The 15082-nt window shown below is 38.6% G+C and overlaps 1 protein-coding gene across 2 annotated transcripts in view; it reads left to right on the top strand.

Moving 5' to 3' along the window:
* Positions 1–15082, top strand: part of SPRED2 (sprouty related EVH1 domain containing 2) — an 84210-nt gene that overhangs the window by 48568 nt on the left and 20560 nt on the right. For both annotated transcript variants that reach the window (XM_060784337.2, XM_060784342.2), the window contains exons 2-4: positions 7062–7239; positions 8975–9143; positions 11259–11323. In XM_060784337.2, the coding sequence (XP_060640320.2) occupies positions 7062–7239; positions 8975–9143; positions 11259–11323 (412 nt within the window). The remainder of the gene's footprint in view (positions 1–7061; positions 7240–8974; positions 9144–11258; positions 11324–15082) is intronic.

Here is a 15082-nt window from a genome sequence, read left to right as displayed (position 1 = left end):
CATTTATCTCAGGATATCGTGGAAGGTATTCTTAGCAGTTGGACTCCGGCTTTGGATCGTCTTTTAGTGGGAGGCCCTTCTTGTCCCCTTTTCATTAGCTTTCTGGCAGATGTTGAAGACTTTTTGTTTAAAACTGTCTTTTAACAGTAACATCTGCTTTCTGTTTATTTCTTTTTGCTCTGTGAGTTGTTTTGATAATGGTTTTTAGTACTGCTGGTCTTAATTAGGATACTTTTATGTCAATATTGTTGCTTTAAATACTGATTTTAGTATAATGCTTTGGATTTGGATTATGTTATTTACTTCATGGGCAAGTACATAATGTGGAGAATATTCCATTTGCTATCTACTTTGGGTGTTTTGTGGCTATTGAATTTATTAAATAATAGTTGACACTTTTTGTAGATTATTATGTGGATAATAATCTACAAAAGTGGAGCCCAGCTATAAATATTAATATTGGTGTATGATTAGTACACAGCAAAGTAACAGAATTATTTTACCTCTCCATAATGTACTTCATAATGTCAAACAGATATAAAGTACATAAAAAGAATTGAGGAGAAGATACCAAGACCAGGAATTGCAATTATCAGATATTTTACATAGTCTAACATAAAAGTCTTCTTTTAAATGGTTTTTAGAAATAATTTTGCAGGAGTAATTATGTGAGCCTCTTGTCTTAACAATTTTATTAATTGTTGTAAGAAAAATTTGTGCCTGCTTCACTCCCTCAGGCTTTAGACTGGGTTGATTTAAGTTTTACTTCCACAGAAATATCCACGAAGGTAATACCTTACTTACCTTTGATCTTTCTGGTGTTTTGGAACATCGGTTTCTAGAAAACCAGCCAGATTGACCAATTCTCAGGAATTATGTAAACTGAAGTCCAAAACACCTGGACAAAGATTGGAACAATTGGCACAGATCAATTACTTGAAAAGCAACCACTGAGACCTTATTATTAATTGGTGAGTCATGTGGTTGATCTTGTATAGTGTTGGGAGTAGATCCTTTGCATTTTGTGGGACTTACCATAGAGTAAATAAATAGTTGGTTGTCAACCTTAGTACAAATTTGGAATTCTGAGCCAACATGAACTTTAACCATAGAGTTTTAAACACATCTGCTTTAAGCTACAATTCTATAACTGCTTATCTGGCAATAAGTCACATTGAACTCCCAATAAACAAATGGGATTCCACTGCTCGTGATCTTGATCAAGCCAACACTCTCACGATCTTACATCTACAATGTAGAAATGAACTCTGCTGAGTTATCAAACAAGCCTGTTGGAAGAATAACAAAGTTCTTGATGAAGTACTGAAAAGTGCTTTGTTGGTACTAAGGATTAAACTACCGTTTCAGATCTAAGACAGAAAAGAAGATGCACTTTATCAAATAGTTAAATTAAGAACTTCACTGACATAGAATATAGTGTGTGTTTATTTGTTCAATTGCTTCTGATTCTTTGTGATCTCATGGATCAGCCCACACCAGAGCTTCCTGTTGGTCATCTCCACCCCCAGCTCCTTCAAGGTCAAATCAGTCTCTTTGAGAATAACATACATACATCTTACCCCTGGTTGGCCCCTCTTCCTTTTTCCTCCCATTTTTCCCAACATCATTATCTTCTCCAAGGTGCCCTATGTTCTCATTATGTGACCAAAGTACGTCATTTTTGCCTTTAATATTCTTCCCTCCACTGAGCAGTTGGGCATTATTTCCTGGAGTATGGGCTAGTTGGATTTTCTTGCAATCCAAGGCACTTTCTGAATTTGCATCCAGCACCACAGTTCAAAAGTATCTTATCTTCCTTCACTCAGCCTTCCTTATGGTCCAGCTCCTCGCATCCATAGGTTACTATGGGGAATATGACTGCTTTAACTATGTGGACCTTTGTTGCCAGTGTGATGTCTTTACTCTTAACTATTTTATCAAGATTAGTCACTGCTCTTCTCCCAAGAAGTAAACATCTTCTGATTTCCTGGTTGCAGTCTGCTTCTGCAGTAATCTTCGTGTCTAAAAATGCAAAGCCTGTCACTGCCCCTATGTTTTCTCCCTCTATTTGCCAATTATCAATCAGTCTGGTCGCCTTGTTTTTTATGTTTAACTGCAACCCAGATTTCTTCTTTCACCTTGGTTATAAGGCTCTTCAGCTCCTCCTCGTTTCCAGCCATCAAAGTGGTATCATCTGCATATCTAAGATTGTTAATTTTTCTTCCAGCAATTTTAACTCCATCTTTGGATTTATCAAGCCCCACACGTCTAATGATGTGTCCTGCATACAAGTTGAATAGGTAGGGTGTGAGTATATAACTCTGTCGTACTCCTTTCCCAATCTTTATTTATTTATTTGCGGAATTTGTATACTGCCCTTCTCAACCCTGAAAGGGACTCAGGGCAGTTCACAGTGTTGGCAACGATCTTGAACCAGTCTGTTGTTCTGTGGTCTGTTCTTACCGTTTCTACTTGGCCATTATACAGATTCCTCAGGAGACAGACAAGGTGACTTGGAATCTCTATACCACCAAGTACTTGCCACAGTTTTTCATGATCCACACAGTCAAAGGCTGAAAATATACTATACTCGCTTATGGGTGGGCTCACACACACACACACACACACACACACATATAGCAATGGTTCCCAACCTGTGGTTCGCATCCTCATCATTACTACACCATTGCCTCGTAACCATGCGGCAACAAGAGCGACTGGTCTCGCAAAATCCTCTTATAGTGCTGAGGCAATGGGTATTTTGGGAGGGGAGAGGCTGACGAAAGATTAGTATTACCACATCAGCTCTAGATTATTAGATAAGGTTTTCTGTGGGCGAGTAGATGATGACTATTGGATGGCATATGTTCTGTATCAGAAACTAGAGCTAATGTGGTCTGTGCAATGCAATTTTCTGAATCAGCACCCCAAATAACCAAACCAAATCTAAAGTTGACCAAAAACTGATTTGTAACCCTCTTGGTACTAATGTTGGAGAGTGGTCCCTGTCAAAGTGGTCCCTAGTCAAAAAAAAAGGTTGGGAACCACTGATATATAGAATATAGTGGTGGCTGCTAATTTTGGAAAACTTTAAAACGGGGTTAAAACATTCATTGATTTTAACCATCCCTTGATAAATTCATTGATTTTAGCGCTTTCTCTGGCTACCAGACAGGATAAGTGTACATCCACTTCGCACATCAAATTAGCATGATTCTGTACTTCACTTCCTGGAAAATACAAGATGGGATTCCTGGTTGAAACTGATTATCTGGATCCATTGCAGTCTGGTTTCAGGCACAGTTACATTCATGTTCTGTTGAGAATGCCTTTGGTGTGATATGGCACAACTTTTCATGTTGCATTAACAGAAAAGCTTAAAATGGCGGTTGTGGTGCCATATTTGGTCTTTCAAAATGTTTTTTCTAAATGTTTTTTTCCTTAAAAAGGGGGGGGGGTATCAAAGTAAAATGCAATCTATCTATCAATGACTTCTACTACTTCCTAGATAAATGCTTCTGATTTCAATATATTTTCACCTATGTGCGCATTTATGGACAAAACTAGAAACTTATACTCATGTTGACATCCTTTTCCCAGTCAATAAATGTCAGGCTAGAGATAATGGGTTGCTAGTTTTGGTCAATTTAGCATGAAACTTGCTATGGAACAAATCTTAAAAGTTTTTGGTGCTATCAGTCAGATTTTTATTTCATTTTAAATCATAAACAAAATTATAAATATCAAAGTAATTTTCCAATGCTAAATAAAGTCATTCTAATGCTAAATAAAGCCATTATAAACAAGACTCATCCCATGTCACACATTGAAGGTATTATCAACAAATTATCATATTTTAAAGAAATGAAACATAATAGGAAAAGTATCATAAGAAGTTTAATGTAAATATGCGCCTTGGTTATGTTGTGTACCTGTGAATTTGGATGATGCAATATTCATCCTGGAATACAGATCTAAAAGGAAGTCCATTTGAGTCTTCTATTGCTTTTCTGCTGATCTTCATGGGGCTATGAACTTTGCTATTAGAAGAAAATAAGGATTTTGTTGTGGATTGAATGAAGACAAATGTGTAAAGATGTCAAACAAAGGGGGTGACCCCATTGTCAGATGGCCCTATATTCTGGAGATTCAGCGCTCTTGCTGCTGAAGTAGCTAAATCTGGAAATTTGCACAAGAGTGAATTGCACATAGGAAACATTACCATAAGTATGGGTGAGTAGTGGGGCTTATGTATGAATGAACTAACACACTTACAGGCATTTATCTCTAGCAGTTCTGTTTTGGAAAATGGATACAGGAAACAATAAGGTAGGGTTTATGATTGTTCAGTATAGCAATGAGGACTCTGTCACTGTGAAGTTGGCAAATCATTTTATTTTAAGAAATGATGTAATGCAGAAGACATCCTGCATTATTGCTGGATGTTTCAGTGTAGCAACATTGAGGACACCATGGAACATTTTGGAAACGTACAGTGGCAAAGAAGACCTATGCCATTTCTTTTATAAGGAACTGAGATGCTGGCTACATTCTGGAATAGTGTCACATCTCTGTTCTTGTTCTCACACAAAATTTGCAATGACTTGTGTAAATTAACCTTTGTTCCAGCAGTAATTTCACTAGTAGTAAACTCTTTCTTCCTGGTGTCTGAATTTGAGAAATATTCTCTATATAGGAAGGGAAATGGTAGAAAATTTTCAAAAATCACTCTGTAGCAAATGTATAAGTCCTTTCTTACATCTAGAGCTTTGCTATCTGCTGAAATAGTACCTCTTTGGCTTTGTAAGCAAAAACAGTTGAGGACTAAATGCTGTCCTTGTTGTGCCATGCAATATCTCTGAATGCAAAAAAGACTTTAGCTCTGTTTATCGGTACAGATGTCGCATCCATAAGGATATCAGAAGTCAAAATATAACTTTTTTTCTAAATTTGTGGCTGAGAAGTGTCGCTCTTGGGCACAAATAAAAAATTGATCCAAAAATCTGGGTTAACCTTATCATGAGACAAAGAAGGTTTGAATGATGTTGGTATCATCCATACTGCCTCTACTCCAACATGGCAAGTTGTTTGTTTGTGATGTTGGACTTAAAAGAGGCCTGCTTCCACATTGGGATACATCTGAGGTTTTTGGCCTTTTGTGTCAGGAACCACGTGTACTAATTTTGGTTCTTGGCCTTCAGTTTGTCAATTGCACCAAGGGTGTTTACAGAGGTAATGGCAGAGGTAGCTGTGTACGTCAGAACCAGCAACTTCACAGTGTAAACCTACCTTGACGACTGGCTCTCATTGCTTGGTCTGTGGCGTATCTACAGGAGAACATAGACTTCACACTTCATCTTTTACAAGACCTTGATCTTGGGATCAGTCTAGGAAAATCCCACTTGAAGCCCATCTCCTCCATCCAATTCATTGGATGTATCTCTCAACAAGATCTTCCTTCCCTTTCACTGTTCACCTCCCAGGGGAAGACAACTTACTGGCAGATTCCTTGAGCAGAACTCCCCTAATGCATGTCATGAGTGGCAGCTCCACTGACGCTCCCTGTTATTCTTTTTCGGGGCCAGATAGATTGGAACTACTGGTGTTTCCGCAAGTACTATTGAAATTAATTTGTGTTACAAGCTCACTAGAAAGTAACCACCAAGCCATGTTAAGGCTCATGGGACTAGGGCAGCCTCTGCTTCTACTATCTTTCTAAAAGGGGTCCCACTAGATGCCTTTTTTAAGGTGGCTATGTTGAGTACTCATCTACTTTTGTGTCACACTACCTATTGGTTGCTAAAATTCTTGAATGATACATCTCTTGGTCACTCTGTACTGTTGTCATGAGTTTTGTGACTCCCCTCCCATTTCTTGGAACAGTTTTGAGGGTGACTTGTTTTTTCTCTCTCTTGTATAGCTTCCGCCATTTACAGTATTCTACCTTCTCTGCAATGTTCCATGGCCAGAAATTCTTAATCTAACAAATAATTATGCTGACTGTACAAGTTTGCCTTTGTTTTAATGTAGTTATTCTCTGTGTGATGCTCATTGAGGATATTATGTGTGGATACACACAACTTTGGTTGCTGCTCAAAGAGTCATTTTTTATTACTATAAAACCTGCAAAACATACTCATGCAAGCTTTGTTAAGGGTACATGGGTTTTATGATACATTGTACATTGTTACAGTGTTTTGGATATGGGTACACCATTTATAGTCAATAGACCTCTTTGATTTCATATCAAAGGCAATGGTCTGCTGTGTGTCATGATAACTTCTGCTTCTAGACCTAATTGTGTGATTCACAGAGACCACGAAGAAGGACAGATTGCTTACCTGTAACTATATCTTCGAGTGGACATGGCAGAATGTTAGGGATTAGAGACAGGATTAGGATCTTTCCTTGGTGCCAATATTTATGCTACAGGGCTTCTGTTGGATGTCTTTTCCATGTATCCCTCAGCTGCATAGCCTTAATTTGCATCACTCCATAATCCCTTCAAATGTGGTTTACAACTCCTGCTAATTTCTATTCCCCCTCATATTTCATGTAAAATAGTCTTTTGACAGTTAAGCATCACACATTTTTGTGGCATGAGCTTTTGTGATCTTTTATTGTCAAATTGGTTGAAAGGCCAAATATCTTCATATAGAGGAAGATGGAGCACTTCTACTACAGAAACATACACAAAAAGAAGAACTTGGGTCTGCATTTTAACAAATTAAAATATTTTAATAGTAATAATAATAGTTATTATTATATCCATTTTTTTTCCTGCTCAGAGTAAGAACAAGCATCTCCTTAAGAATGTCCTGATGTGGTTTTATGACATGTCTTGCAGCTTTAGCTAGATGTGTTAATCCATAGCCCAAATTTACCCTGGGATCTTTGCTATATCTATAATTTTGGCTGTGGCTGCAGAGAGCATCTGTTATGTTAATATCTTCATCTGTAGAAGCTGGCTGGTTTTTCTCTAGATCTAGGTAAGCAAACACTACAATCTGTGGAATATGCTATCCAATCTGATGGTCTCTTCTTGTTGTTGTCTGTTACAGTGACAGCTATATTGTGAGAGTCAAAGCTGTGGTTATGACCCGAGATGACTCCAGCGGAGGATGGTTACCACAAGAAGGAGGTGGTCTTAGTAGAGTTGGTGTCTGCAAGGTCATGTGCCCAGAGGGCAATGGAAGAAGTGGGTTTCTGATCCATGGAGAAAGGCAGAAAGACAAACTGGTAACTTAATCTAATTCAGTGTCTGCTTTCCATTCATTATACAAATGCACATATGCAACCAACTTCACTACCAGCACAAAACCAGCTTTATTCACATTCCACAAGATCACTCATGGCACATGACAAGGGAGGAGGGAGAGATGCCTTCCTCCCCACTTGAAGGAACATTTTCTGTGGATTCCCAGAAATAGTCACTGAATCTCCTGTTTTGACACGTTTTTACTCTACAAAGTGAAATTGACACTTTTCCCCCAAAAAATCCTGCAGCATAACAGTATAAGTTCCTGCCAGTCACGTTGTACTGAGTAATTCAAGCTTTTAAAATGGCAGTGAATTATTTATGCCACCTTCTGTTGGAGGTATAGGCTGGTGGAATAAAAATGCTAGGGTAATTTGTCTTGCAGATTGACACTCTGGTCCTTACTACAGCTGTTTATAGAACCAAGAGTTCCTGCTTCTTTACACAAAATAAAACAGAAAGGGGACGTATGACTTTTAAATCACAATGCTGGAAAATCTCATCTAACTGCTAAAACTAAGTGCTAGCAACAGATTTACTTCAATAGAAGCATCCAGCAAAGATGCATGAGCTACTTTTAATCACACTATTCTTAACTAAATACATTATTATTTTGCAGTGATATTAGGTCCTACTTTAAGGTTACATCCTTGAGCATTGGGGACTGCAGCCAAATGTTGGAGCATGGAGTATGGGAGTCAGTGATACTCCGTTCCTCTCCCGTTCCTGCCAGTTGACACATCTTCCCCACCCTGAACAGATATAAGCATTATGTAGTCATTAAGTATTATTATTTTTTGCTGAACAGTTTTTATCATTCTTCCTTGCTAACATTCCTGCAGAATTGCTAACTGTTGTCCCTTAAAATGTACTATTTGTCATAAGCAAAAACAATAAGGTTGCTTCATGCTATAGGGATGCTTTCAGAAAAAGAATTGTTTATTTTATTGCCTTAGTCTCTCTCAAAGAAGTTTGGAGCAGAATACATGTAATTTTCCCACTTGATCCTTACAACAATTTAATGATGTAGGGTAGGCTTGGTCCCTAGTCCAAGCACATCCAGTTACTATACTCAGTAGAGATTTGACCTCAGGTCCCCTGGTCCAATATATCTAGTTAAATGGAGAAAATGAACCAAGCTTTCCATTCGGCCTGTGTGTGATTATTCAGTTTACTTTTGGATGAATTCATCTATGTCAGCATATATTTAATGTTACTATGCACAGCAAGGTTATTATATATTCATTAATTTTACAAGATCCTTCTCCTCCCCCCACCCTCCCCTTGCATTTGTATAAGCAAGCAGATTGTTAATATAATGAACAAAATAAGAGTGCAACTTTTAGAGGGGAATGTTGGTCCTCAAGAGAACTGAAGTTTTGCTATAGACAGATTACAAAATGTATATAATGTAAGATTTTTTTTTCATTTTCAGTGCAGCAGGAAATGTTTTAAAGCATTTTCATTTCACTAAACAAAGAATTTGCTGATCTCTTATAGAAACCACTTGCAAAGAAATAGTTGCAAATTGCAAAGTGGGGAATTGATGGAACTATTGCAGGAAGGACTTTTTTTTTTCTTTCTTTTCTTTTCTTTTCTTTTCTTTTCTTTTTTTTTTTTTTTGAGTGTGTAAGAAAGGAAATAGTGAATTATGTTAACAAATCCATGCTCTTCAATTATAAACATCATTTTACCTCTTTGTACTTTTGATCCCAGGTGGTATTGGAATGCTATGTGAAAAAAGACCTTGCATACACGAAAGCAAACCCCACGTTTCACCACTGGAAAGTTGACAACAGAAAGTTTGGGCTCACTTTTCTAAGCCCTGCAGATGCACGTGCATTTGATAGAGGGGTGAGGAAAGCCATTGAAGATCTCACGGAAGGTACGGGAAAGCATTTAAGAGTCCTCGTTGTTGCTTTTTATTTTGGAGGTTTGGGGCAAAGTAGCTTTTTTTGCACTAGTTACCTCTTCACTGCTAACCTACTTTAATCTGTTGCGGGTAAAAATATCCTTGAATATTATTTAGAAGTTGTGGATAACGTAAAGTTTAGTAACTTGGTTGTTGACTGCAATATCATATAATCCCACTTCTTTAAGAATTGTTCTGGCTGCCAATATGGGAGCCAGAATAATTCAACTCAGGGTATTTTTTATTCAATTTAAAGCTCTAACTGCCTTCTGACGTCATATCCACCCATATCCTTATCTGAAATGCTTATGACCAGAAGTATTTTGTATTTCTTTTTTTCCCCGATTTTGGAATACACTAGGTCTACATATTACATGAGAGATCATTCTGGAACCCTTTGCATCATACAATTTTAATATAGTATCTCGAACCCTTCCCCTGTCTTCCCCCATTCCTCCCGTTCCATATCAGTAGCTGATATGCTACTGAAAACTGAAAATATGTGTATCCAATTAAAATACCCACTGCTAACTTTCTGCCCTTGGAAGGGAGAGTAGTTGCAGGGAATACTTGTATGTTGGGGCATAGTCAGCTGGTTCGAGTCCCCACAAGAAGCCTCCTTCCCAGGGACCACACTTAGTTGTGTGGAGCCAGTACACTCTCCAGCAAGATCTATCTTCTGTAAAGAAAAACAAGCAAAACCCATTTGAACTTGTCTTTTCCAGGAAAGAAGCCCATCAGGCTTTGGTCACTTTTCTTAGCTGAGAAAGAGATGGACTCCTTTCTTATCAGTTGGAATTTTATGGCTTCTCTCAGCAGGGGAAGGAAGCAAACTTTTGTCAACAGAGAGATGTATAAAGTTTTGGCATTGGGGAGGGGGCTGCTTTCAGGAGTTCCATACTACCCTTGCATTCATAGACAGACAGGTGAAAATGAGAAAGACAAAGTTGCACCATGCAGAATATTTTTAATAATTTTGTGCATAAAACAAAGTTTTTGTACATTGAACCATCTGAAAGCAAAAGTGTCGCTATCTTAGACACTCATGTGGGCAGCTTTGGATTTCAGATTTCTGGAAAATGAATGCTCAACCTGGATTTATTTCACCTCTACACCATAGTGAGATCTTTTCATATAGGATGGCATGGAAATATTTTAATAAAGGCATGCATTAATATATTTTTATTTCCTTCCTCCACCCTTGAGGTTGGGTATGTTTACAGCCTGAATATTGACTTTCCCAAGCCTTTCACTGAAATCTCTGTTCCTTGAGTCAAAATCCTACTCTTTGTATCAATTTAGGTTTTATTAGGGACATTTGGATTCAGCTTTCTATCTTCTATAATATGGGTTCTTCTCTTAGAAGCTGGTTGACACTGAGGAAATCCTTTTGTATTGTTACTTCAATTGTATATTCTGATACTGAATCATTTTAAAGAAATCTAGCACATGACTTTGTAATTTGCTTTCAGAGCAGTGTCTCGATTGTCCTTTCTCTTGATTAAAGCATTAGAGATTTTGTATCTCTAGATTAAGTTACAGATTTGTTTTACTGAAAACTGGTTTGTTGATTTGTTTTTGGGGGGTTTTTTTCAGTTTTAGTTTTTAAATAATTCTCACTGTTGGTGCATGAACCAAAGTTCAGATTTTTTTTTTCAAACAAATGACTTCGTTACATGTTTCTAACTTCCCTAGTATGACTACTCCTGATTTTGAAACAACTTCCTTTCCCATTTTAAATGATCTGCTTCGGAATTCACAAGAATATTCAGATAAAATTAATTGCTCCTGTGAAAACACAAAAAGAGTGTTGACCTCAATCCAGAAGGAGATATACATCAGTTCTAAATATGCAGCTGGGGTCTTTGTTTAGCTCCTTTCCTCGCCTCCCGAGCACCCAAATATGGACGCCCCCATCAGCAGTTGGCTTTTGAAATGTGGCAAGTTTAAAATGGGACTCACAAGACAGACTGCCAAAAAAACAAAGTGAAATCCCAGATGAGCATGCATACTCCTTTGCACCTGTGTAATAAACCTGCTTCCTGGATTGTGCACAGCAACAGCATACATTTTAAAATGTCTTTCTAGGATCTACAACTTCATCATCAACCATCCACAATGAGACTGAAGTTGGAGATGACGACGTCTTTACAGTAAGTATCATTCACTAGAAATTGTCTTCTGAATGTCTTTCTTCTTTTCTGCAAAAGGCTGTGGGGCCTAAAGAGCTGTGGCAAATGTGCATCACTTTTCAGAGAAAAGATACTCAGTATAGCCTCCATAATACAAATATTAAGGTAAAATCTTTTAAAAGAACAGCAGTAAAAGAGCACTGTGAAGCATAAGAGACAACAAAGAATAGAGACATCATAAAGGCAACGAAATGCATTAGTACAGGCTCTGACTTACCAAAAAATATGTTAAAATGAAGTGGCAGATCTGGATCCTAATGAATCCTTCTTTGTAGGTTATTCAGTCATTTATAGCTAGAACAGCTAGAACATACATATGCCACTATCTTATTCCCCTCAACCACACATTTGTTAATGATGGGGTAACAAGGCAGAAAAGACATGCAATTCATTTCAACTAAATTGTGAGTCAATTAGCAGTCATGTGTTCAAAAAGCTTGCCTTTCCCTCTGCAAAAAAAAAAAAAAAAAGAGTGCGGGAGAGAAATGAATTTAAAAGAGGTGACTTGGTGAAGGTCTCAAAAAGAATCAGGGCCTCAAGGTCTTTCAAGGAGACATTTGCCACTCTGTTGACTCTATCACTCAACTCCATCTGACAGATTTAATCAGACAGACTACAGATTGGGTCCATAGAGAGCTGGTGGCTTCATTATTCCATATTCAGGATTCACAGCTTGTAAAGTATCAACCAGTGGTTCCCAACCTGTGGTCCGTGGACCACCAGTGGTCTGCAAGAACAAAATTATGGTCTGCAGCCTCACCATTGCTATACCTCATGCAGCAATGAGAGCGACTGGTCTCGCAAAACGCTCTTATAGTGCCGAGTCAATGGAGATGTTGGGAGGGGAGAGGCTGACTACCCACAAAATTTTACTATTACCACGTCAACTCTAGATTATTCAATATGATTTTCTGTAGGTGAGCAGATGGTGACTACTGGGTGGCATTTGTTCTGTATCTGAAACTAGAACTGATGTGGTCTATCCAATGCATTTTTCTGAATCAGCAACCCAAATATCCAAACCGAATCTAAAATTGACCAAAAATTGATTCGTAGCGCTTTTGGTACTAATGTTGGAAAGTGGTCCCTGCTATAAAAAAAAAAAAAAAGTTGGGAACCACTGATATAAAGAGACTCGGTGACTACCAAAACAGTTTGTATTACAATATTTTATAATAATTGATTGATTGTGGCCCTGAACTCACATTTTGGGAACTGAAATCCTGAGTGGATGCAGTTTGGTTTGTTTGTTTGTTTGTTTGTTTGTTTTTGTCGTGTCAGGAGCAAGTCGTGACACGACAAAGAGTGAGTGAATTGGCCGTCTGCAAGGACGTTGCCCAGGAGATGCCGGGATGATTTGATGCTTTTATCATCCTTGTGGGAGGCTTCTCTCATGTCCCCGCATGAGGAGCTGGAGCTGATAGAGGGAGCTCATCCACCTCTCCCTGGATTTGAACCTGCGACCTGTCGGTCTTCAGTCCTGCCAGCACAGGGGTTTAACCCACTGCGCAACCAGGGGCGCAAATGTACAAATCAGTATTTGTACATTTGAAATTATGCAAATAAAACACATGCCTTGGGAAATCAGTTTTCTAGTCTTTGAACAAAAACTCTGATGGTCCTAGCCACACACGTGCTTTAAATAAATTGAATAAAGCAAGCAGTGGAGGAGGAAGAGCAGGATATTTAAAATATCCAACATTTTTTTAGAGTAGAGAATTGCAATGTCTGTTCAATACAGAGGTAAAAATATGGCTATGTGAGTGATATCAAGAATTGTGGTGGGTTTGCAAAAAATATATGATGAGAAACTGGTGGAATGGTTATGAGGAAATGCACCCGGTCAGATGTTTTGACCAAGGGAACAAACATCCTCAACCTGAAAAACATAATAACGTTGCTCTGGGCCTTTGATGCTTTTTCCTGGAGCAACTGTGACCAGAGCCTTTGTGACAGTTGGCATGTTGTTTTCATCTGTTCTCTTGTCATAGTTATAAGACAAACAACAGCAGGCAGGGTTAAAAGGTGACTTCCTCTCCTCCAGAGCAAAACTATCATTAGCAGCTGCTTCCCAGTTACCTGCCAGAAGTGATTTATAGATTCCATGATGGGGAGGGAAGCAAAGAAGGGGAGGGAGTGCTGCTGTGCTGGAGCTGGAATGGATTACTTGTCTACAGGCCCATAGAGAGTGCCTCAAGAGCATCTCTGTTGTATGGATTAGCACCCTGGGGTGGTGCGTTGCTTTGAAATATCAAAGCATCACTAGGCATTGATCCCATGTGTCCACTTAGAATGGCTTTGCTTACTAATCTAGATGTTCACTGTGTCCCAAACACAGAAAGTATATGTCCTCTGGAATGTTAATCAGAATATTTCTGTCTCACAATAAAATGCATACATTTTGAGCCATACTGGTGTCTGTGGGGCAGTTATCCATGGCCACAATCCAATGGTTAATCCAAACTAGAGTAGAACCATTCAGTTAATAGAATTTACATACATAAGTTTTGATTTACTATGTTCCCTTTGGTCAGTGGCTGTACTTTATTTGGGAACAATAGTTGGTTTTATGTTTGTGCTTAACTCTTCCCCCTCCCTACAATTGCTGTGAAATCTGAGGGACTTAAAAGGACTCAGCTGTGGATTCCCAAAGATGCAGCTTCCCATTAGGAGGTGTCTTGCTATGTAATGTAATGTTGCCTTAGCTCTAGGGCCTCATTACAACCCCTAAATGTTTTCCATATGCTTGAAAGCAAATTTCTCCACTCGCTGCACACTGAACGCTAGTTCTTCTCTAGAGAAAACCTGAGTAAAGCCAGTTGTTTATGGCTTTGCCTTGCCAGTAACCTGTAATGGTTCTTGGCCTTCACTTTCTCCACAGTTGCTTTCCCCTTGGATGAGTAGAAGTACCACTAAGTCATGATGTAATGCATTCTTGTCCACAGCATCTGAGTCTGTGCAACTTTTAAAAGGGGACTCTGACACCAAGTTGCAACTCTCAACGATGCACTGTGTCATGGTTGTTGCAATAGGACAAAAGTAAACCTTTCCAAAAAAAGGCCATTCCTAGCCTCTGTTTGTGTGTGTTTCTCTGTACTGACTAACCACAAATCAACCTCTGGAAACTTAAAAACTTAACAGGGCAGAACGTCCTGGCCCTTATGAATACAGGTGCTGATTTTGACGGTATGAGTTGGGCCTGTATCTTCTTTGTAGCCTTTTGAAATTATATGACTCTTCTCTCTCTCAAAGGATAAAATGTTACCTCATGAAAACAACCCCATATCAGGGCTGTTGTGTGGTTTCCAAGCTGTGTTGCCATGTTCTAGCAGCATTTTCTCCTGATGTTTCTCCTGCATCTGTGGCCGGCATCTTCAGAGGATCACAACCACAGTTGCAAATGAAACATCAGGAGAAAATGCTGCTAGAACACGTCCATACAGCCCAGAAACCATACAAGACCCAGTGATTCCAGCTGTGAAGGCCTTTGACAATACAACTCCATATCTGGTTGAAGTGAGATTTGGGGAACTCTGCCATTACTATCAAAGATTATTAAAACAGCTCCCTGTAACTTCATTATACTATGTTAAACTCCAAGCATTTGCTTAAATTATTGACTTCCTGCTCTTCAAAGTACTTCTTTGATAACTTTGAATGTGTTTCGATTTTGTCTAGTAAACGCTCACAACGTTTTGTCACACCCAAACTGAGAAGAGT

Source organism: Anolis sagrei, chromosome 1 (assembly GCF_037176765.1).
Source record: "Anolis sagrei isolate rAnoSag1 chromosome 1, rAnoSag1.mat, whole genome shotgun sequence".
Classification (NCBI taxonomy): Eukaryota; Metazoa; Chordata; class Lepidosauria; order Squamata; family Dactyloidae; genus Anolis; species Anolis sagrei.
This window is presented reverse-complemented; position numbering and strand designations above follow the sequence as displayed.